The sequence below is a fragment of the Hakea prostrata genome, chromosome 2, assembly GCF_041222555.1.
Source record: "Hakea prostrata isolate BN-2017 chromosome 2, UWA_Hpros_2, whole genome shotgun sequence".
NCBI lineage: Eukaryota > Viridiplantae > Streptophyta > Magnoliopsida > Proteales > Proteaceae > Hakea > Hakea prostrata.
In genome coordinates, this window is record NC_142601.1 from 36088937 (window position 1) to 36096978 (window position 8042).

Below are 8042 nucleotides of genomic sequence, written 5' to 3' on the forward strand. Positions count from 1 at the left end.
ATTACAATAGCACTTTCTAACATCAGTATAATGCACAGTGTGACCACACCTTTTTTGGGGGGCAAAAGTGTGAGTACATCTTGGACAATGCTGAACGCATCCTTGATGTCCAAAGGATAACACCTGCAGAAATCTGATCGCCTGAATTACGGAAGAGTATCAAGATTACAGTAAGAAACACTACAAATAAAAGCATCCAACTACTCACACATAATGAAAACTATCTAGAATTAGCATATGTACTTGGGGCCTATTTGGTTACATGAATCCAGAGATTTGAAATATCTGGATTCATGAATGCGAGATTTATACCCGTTTAGTTGTGAAAATCCCCAGATTCATGAAATCTAGGGATTCATGTTTTTACACAAAAACATGAATCTGTAGATTTATGGGTACGAGGGTGATTTATGGGTAAAAGGGTCTCTCTGGATTTCACCCTTACTATAAAAGCGCTAAACATTTGCACATTCACAAAAATCACGTTGACCAAACAGTTTTTTAGGATGAATCCACAGATTCAGGTTAACCAAACAGTTAATTTTATGAATTATGACTCCATAGATTTGAAATCTCTAGATATTTGAAATCTCCAGACTCATGTAACCAAACAGGCCCTTAAATAATCAACAAAAGTTGATGGAAACGAAGGACAAGAAAGATTAACTGAAAAACAACACAAGAACTTACATAAAATGAAATTAATCCTGGACCAACAGAACAGAATAGACACAACCACAAATGATTGTAAAAGCACAACTGCATTCATACAACTAAAGCCAGCACAGCCATCTGAGTCCACTTCTGACACCAAGCTTGAAAGTATGTTTAACTACTGCCTACCTCTCTGTTGTACTTTACCCATTCCAAAAAATTGATCTTTATTGCTCTACAGATAAGTCCCAAGTCCCAACCACTAAGGCACAACAAAATGGCAAAGTTAGAACTCCAACAAATCACCCTCCCAGAGAGTCCAGAAATAGCTTAACATTTAGTTGGAACTCGAATCAGTTCCTTTGTCAGAACATGGATGTGAGTTTTTCTTTTCTTTTTTTCCCCTTCTTTTTTCTTCTTCTTCTTCTTTTTTTTTTTTTTTTTTTTTTTTTTTTTTTTTTGTGGGGGGGGGGGGGGGGGGGGGACAACCAACCTTGAAGCTTACTGGCTAAGCAACTTACTAGAATTTATTTCATCGGTTCATTACCCATTTTAATCCAATGTGAAATCCAAATTAACATTACCATGTTTTAAATCTTTAGGTAAGTCACCATAATCAAAAGAGCTGGAAACAAACAGCAAAAACTCAAAATTTTCTCTTGGTTTTCTCTTTATTCATAGAAAGGAAAACATTCACTTCCAGGACTCAGTTGATCAACAAAAATAATACATCCCTAACATAAAATGCAATTCATCAGAGAAATGGACAAGAAGATCTACAATGAGTGAGGGCACAATTGCAGGCATATTTTCTCTTGTGAAAAGACCAACCAATCCGGCTGACAGCATAGTCATCAATGTGCTTCTTGGCAAAATAGAAGAGGGAAAAAGTTCAGTCCACCGGCAAGCTCAAATTTTTTTTTCTTGAGCTCGTCTTACACATCTGACTGTAAGTCCATTTGTGGATATCAACATTAAGGGTTGGCAAATTCACCAAATGCATTTTCCAGTTAAAGAAAGAATGAAGGAGGAAGAGGAGAAATTTAGTCAACAAAAACATACCTTTAGGGTTATTGAAGTGTGAGAAATTGCCTTCACAAAGAGAGACAGAAGAACGAAGCCGGGAGGGGAGGAATCTGCCAACAGCTTCCATGTGTTTCAAGACATTCATCAGTCCCTATATCCGTGGAAAAAATAGAAAGTCAGTGAGTACCACTCAAATTATTCCATACAAAGCTTCCAGTTAAAGATTCCCACATCTGTCCTCAAACCTAAATTTAAATCATAAACATATAAGTTGGGAAGCCATTAACTCCAGATTGACCTCACCAACTCAAACTTATGCGCTCATGATAGTTTATTTAATTAAAAAAATGAAGTTTTATAGCTTCAAACCCAAAATATAAACATCTTAATTCTGGATATAAATCCTCCAGACAAACTGCTTACAATAAACACATCAAAGACAAAAATGCCAAACAGGATGGTTACAAGAGCTACCAATTAAAGGATACAACAGCCTACCTTCCCTTGTAAAACTTCCAAAAGAATATAAAACATCAACAGTATCACAACATTAACAAAATCAGAATTAACCCATAACCTTAAGTATGTATCAAAATTTATTAGGAGAAAACAACTTCTCAACCCATATAATTTACATAGACAACATGTGTTTAGCAAAGTTTGCTGACAAACATCTACCCTAAATGAAGGCCTAACAAAATGAAATTGAAATGTTACCTCTTTTTCAGCTTTTATGGAATCTCTTTCTTCCTTGGAACTGTTCAAGTCGTAGCTGTAAACAAAAACACAGAAAATCAGAACAGACAAATTTAGGCACAATAAGGTGACCTAGGCATGTTGAGAACTTGAAATAACTGAATTAATGACCTGCTGAATACAATCAATCTGAAACAATAATTGATAAACAAAATAGGATGACGAAACTGTACCCATGGAAAAGGAATGTCCTCTTCTAACCAACAGTTTCTCAATCCCATCTCTGAACCACTTTAAATCATTCTCAAAAGAGATGGGTTGCTGAACAGGCTGCCCTACTTCACTTAAAATAGTATTGCCATCCAATCCAAACCCCAAGTTAGTCATATATAAGAACATGGCAAAACAAGGCCAAAAAGTAGAACCCACTGACAGATCATTTAGCAGGAATGTTCTGGAGATAAAGATCAATAGACATTAAATTAGGAAATTAAATTATGGGATGCATCTCCTGTCCCAAAGTTTTTGAAAGCATAAGAAGCATCAATAGAAATTGGACAAGTAAACGAGTATTTGAAAACCAAGTTGAAATGATGGTGTGGCTGCTTGAGTTGGGGCATATCGTGATATTAGAAAATATAGTGGTGGGTGACAGCAAGCTTCCTCCAAATTGGAGGAGCACAAAGTGGTCATCATTCTCAAAACAATAGTGCTCCTTAGAAAATTTGTTTTTTTCCTTCCTAATAAGTTATCAGATAAACTAGAAGAGAAACAAGCCAGGATTAAATAACCAATATTAGGGCTGGCTATCCTGTCTCTCAAAGTAAAAGCAATGCCTTCCATTGTTGAAAATCCAAGAGTCCCAAATTGTAGAAACAAATCTAGTTCTGAAACCTTGCAGAAAAGAAAACATCATATTCAGTGAATTTATAGCAGAAAGCAACTTAATTTAACTCAAGAGCAGAAGGTCAGTCCAAAGAGTAGAAATAATTGTAACTATAGAAATGGTTGTTAAATGTTAACCTTAAATATGACTACAGGCAAAGTTCGTTGAACATGCAAATGACAGGAAACAGAAATAAATGAAAGTATGGATGCATCAGTTGAATGGATTCATAGCAAGGAAAAAAATCTTTACAAGAAGATTTTAGAGAAGAAAATGAACCAGAAAATAACTAGATATTGACTTCACTCCTCAGTGTTCAATCTGAGCTCCTACATTTACATTGGTCTGCACATGGAAAATCAACTACAAATTTCACAGATAATGAAAGAAAATTCATCAACTAAACAAAAGAACGATCAAATAGCCAGAAACAAACATTTAACTGTGGATATCAAAAAGAAATCCACAATCACTCATGCAAACGTCAGTAATGGAGGATACCTGAGTTATAGAAGTAAACAACACTCGTGATTTGCAGAGGACTAGAGATTTGCACTCAACAGGGAACACAAGATAGGGATCAGTCAGTCAGAGTGTGTAATAGAGAAGGAGAAGGAACAAAAGAGAGGGAAGGAGGGGTGTAGTGAACAAAGAAGTAGAGTTTCACGGAATGTAGTGAGAGATATTCACCGCCGTTGGAAGCTCACTGTCGCAGAGATGCCAGATTTGCAGAGCTTCAAAGCTTCTCCAGGCTGTTGGCTCTTTACATGAATAGCAAAAACGAGGCTTTATTGGGACCACTTTTACAAGTTTCGTTTCTGTTCTTTGGTAAAAACATGTCTTACATGTCTACAAAAGGCATTCTTCAGACCAATTTTCATACCGGTTCAATCTTAAAGAATGGAAGAACAAACTGTTTTATCAAATGCCTCTAAACCATTCTTGTGTTCTCAAATACTAGAAAAAATGCCGAAGTATTTTCTAAGAACGTTACCAAACACTGCCTAAGTGTTCAGATAGTCATTTTCCTAGCACTCCAAAGGGGGGGGGGGGGGAATGCGGAGGGATAGAGGTTCATACTCAATATATTCTTGATCTTACTCTCTCTACATTACCACCACAGTGCCAGAAGTACATCCTCCTCAAATAATCATTGAAGTAAAATGTCTCAACCCAAATCCTCCCTATCGGATTCAACCTGACCCAGATACAGCAAGTTAGAGTCCATCATGTCGAATTCTATCTAATTCTCTATTCCCACCTTGAAATGACTCCTAGTTTTTCCAAATGATGTCCCATCACATACTCCCATTGATTTGGTTAGCACTGCCCTCATGTCCCTTCACCACACTTTTAGGAGGGTCAACCTTATCAGTGTTCGATAAACCACCTTGCTAATTATATGGTAGAAAGAAGTGAGACTAGTTTTATTCTCTACCCTTGAATGTCTGAGTAGTGTTATCCTCTACCCGTAGAAACATCCCAATCTCAAACCATAGACAAGTGTAAGTTGGATTAGGTCCATTTCTACTTATTACACAAATTTTGGTCTGACCATGTCAGTCTTCCAATTTTCCAGTCTTCAAGTCAACACATACGTATTTCATACTATAATGTTCATTTTATAATTTCAACAGAAAAGAGAAAGAAAACCCTTCATTTTATAATTGGTTAGATCCAATTCTAACATCTTGTGGCAGTTAAATTGGTGGATTCATGGTTTTAAAATTGAAGGTTTCATGGTTTTGTCTATCTATTTGTCTTGATTTCTCTAGGTTGACGGAAGTGGGAAATTTCTCAACTGCTGAAACGATCCAACGGCTGTTCAATTTGGTGTGCAATCAGAGAATATACAATGCAACAATACTTTGATGAACTCTTATCTGTGAGATTACAATTCCCAAGTTTCTGACATTTGACTATATGAATCCCACAGGAAAGGAATTACAAACCAAACAACATACAGCAATAGAGAAAACCATGGGGGAAGAGAAAGGAAAGCAAAGAAGAAAAGAATGACCGGAATACAAAATACAAAACCCATCTCCCTAAGAGGCTGAGAATGAATCAGAGAAGTATATTTCTGGACAAATGGATGAAACAAGAATATATTATTCTTCTGAACAGATGAATTGGGTTTAAGAGCTTTGAACTGAATATGAATAGAAGGGTATAGGTACCTTGTATACAAAATGCCAAAAACCTAAAGCTTATTAAGTCTCCAGTAAGGGTTGTGTGCGGGTTAGCCTCGCCACAGGAACTCTTACATTGCCTATGGATGCCATATCCATCGATTCACCCGCCTCCGACGCCCTCTCCATTGCTTGTATCCTTGTCTGGTGCTTGAGTCTTCGAACTAACAATGCCAGTAGCAACAACAGAGTGAAGGCCCCGATCCCACCCCAAATACTCCCTACAATCTTTGTTATCAGGTTCTTCTCACCTTTCTTTGCAGGCAAAGGTGGATGTGGCACAGGCACAGGTGCAGGAGAAGGCGCAAGAGACTTGATCACAATGGCAAAATGCCCTTGCTCTACAGTCGAACAGACATTCCCAGAAGAAATATTGCTGAATTTCATTGTGCCATGTAGATCAAAGGCCACGCATCTTGCAGTTGAACTGCTTGCAATTGATTTTACATCGGAGAACCTGATAGAAATGGGCTGACCAGAGGCTCTTAGATCCAATTCCAGTAAATTGGTTGCAGATAAATTGAAAGCGCTGTAGCTAAGAAGACCCACAACTGGAGCTATGTAATCGTAACCAGACAGTGGATAGTAAACCGTCGACCAGTTGCCCAGGTTTTGGTAAACCAGAGCAAGTCTCTTTACATAAGGTTGCACGATAACACCAGTTGGGATTGCAAATTCCTTGTAGCTACTAACACCTTTGCGCCTCAAGCTTCCGCTTCTGAGCCTCATTACAGAAATCGCAATCCCAGATAAATTCGAAGGGGGTCTTCCATCATAGGCGATTCCGGTTCGTGGCCGAACAAAAGCTTTATAAGCATAGTCTTGCAGAATGGAATCCAAGGCTCTTGCTTCGTCAAATAAAGTTCCAGACGGTTGAACTCTAAGTCCCAGCAACCACGGAATCAAGAGAAATGCAACAAGCATTGAGGGACTTCCAAGGAGCCCCATTCAATGCTTACTAATTAAACCGCAGCTCAAGTTCAAGAAACGCAGCAAGAACGTGTTCTCAGAAAAAGCAACCCAGCTGTATCAATCCAACATTTCATCGATCACCAAGGCAAAAAATCCGACAATTTCAGCGATTCTCCCGGGGATGAAAACGGGGTAACTGCGGATTTTACGATTCCCTAGACAGGAGGAAAGACCAGAATGTCGAATTTCAGTCAACATCATAACTTTTATTGGAAAAGATAGTCGAACAGACATTAGAAAAAAAAAACACAGAAAAATTGAAACAAGTACCTGATCTTGGCCGAACCAATAACAGATTTAAGACAACACTAGGAAGCTCTAAACCAACTCCATTACTCCGCAATTGGCAGCAATCTCGAGTCCTTCTTTAATAAATATCTCCCTAAATTACTCAGCTGAACAAACTGCGAAGACGTATGTCCACCAAAGCACTAAAAACTCCATCGAGAATGATATATCATGAATAAAATCCACGAAAAACACACCAGTACAAGCTCAAAAACCTTACGAACGGTAGAACCTCATCTTCTTCCAATAATCTCGCTACGGATGCTCTTGAAAAATATTCCAAGACAACAAGAGAGCTACTGGAAATGCTAACAATCCTCAAAGAACTATATCTTCGGCATTTTCAGCAAATTGATCACAGAATGCGAAGAGACACATAAACCCTAACCAAGAATCGAGTCGTACAGGAAGACCAGTAGCGTTAATGCGGGATCCTTTAACGGAGCTATTGCTAACGAAAATTTCGCAGACAGATTTGCAGCTACCGGCGATTAAGCAACTCAATATCTCAAAATAAATCCGCTTGAGTCGGTAGATAGAATCTAAGAGATTAAATTTCAGTAAGAGCCACTCAAATGGAGACAGCAGAGTAGTAGAGACTCTTAAAGAAATCCTTGAAAAAATAAAAACCTGAGAAATAAAATGATCAAACAGACATACATAAAGCTATTTTACAGTTTACACCCAACGTACGGCCTTCTACGAAAACTCAGCACGAACGGGCTAGACTTCCTAGCTGCTTAATGCGCAGCACTGATGACGGTTTTAAAGCGGTGGTCGAGATTTAATTGTACAGTAGTGAGCTGCCTACTGATGGGATTCAAATACCACACCCGTTTTGTCTTTTTTTTTTTTTTGTTTTTTTGTTTTTTTTTTGTGTTAAAGTTACTGTAGATCAAAAAATACAAAAAAAAAAAAAAAAATGAATGGTCAAGATCGAATCTCAACTGCCACTTTGAATCTCACCATTCGCAGCATTGAAGCCAAATCAACTACGAACATATCCCCTTTAAGGTCCTTTTATTTTTTGGGATACAAGGAGATTTATAAGGGTGGTTTCTTTTTCTAGGATTGTCCAAGCCAGATGACATGTCACTTTGTTTAGTAGTCTAATTTAGTCTAATGGATATTTTATTTTTCATTAGTGAAAAAAAAAAAGAAAGGATAACCATTACATATACTACTAAGGAGAGTAGAACTTATTGATGCCTTTAGTAAGAGGTGTTGATCGTTGCAGCCCACCTTAGGTGGTGAAATTATTGGAATTTTTTTTTGGCAAGGTTGCCACATCATTATGTTTAGGTTCAACCGTCTAAATTATAAGTATT

At 37.7% G+C, this 8042-nt stretch overlaps 1 protein-coding gene across 3 annotated transcripts; it reads right to left on the reverse strand.

Moving 5' to 3' along the window:
• Positions 1 to 1110: 1110 nt before the first annotated feature.
• On the reverse strand, positions 1111 to 7477 carry LOC149024267 (uncharacterized). 3 transcript variants are annotated; one of them, XR_016171617.1, is made up of 5 exons: positions 6697 to 7477; positions 5443 to 6581; positions 2610 to 3270; positions 2398 to 2452; positions 1111 to 1831 (listed from the first exon to the last, which is right to left on the reverse strand). XR_016171617.1 is itself a non-coding variant. In XM_089144581.1 (3 exons), exon 2 carries the CDS (start codon positions 6400 to 6402, stop codon positions 5476 to 5478), a length of 927 nt encoding a protein of 308 aa, XP_089000707.1. In that variant the 5' UTR covers positions 6403 to 6581; positions 6697 to 7477; the 3' UTR covers positions 1111 to 3270; positions 5443 to 5475. The 3 variants fall into 3 exon arrangements, 2 of the variants coding, with proteins under 2 accessions (XP_089000707.1, XP_089000706.1); XM_089144581.1 differs by having other exon boundaries at positions 1111 to 3270; XM_089144580.1 differs by lacking the exons at positions 1111 to 1831; positions 2398 to 2452; positions 2610 to 3270 and having other exon boundaries at positions 3280 to 6581.
• Between the last annotated feature and the right edge of the window lie 565 nt (positions 7478 to 8042).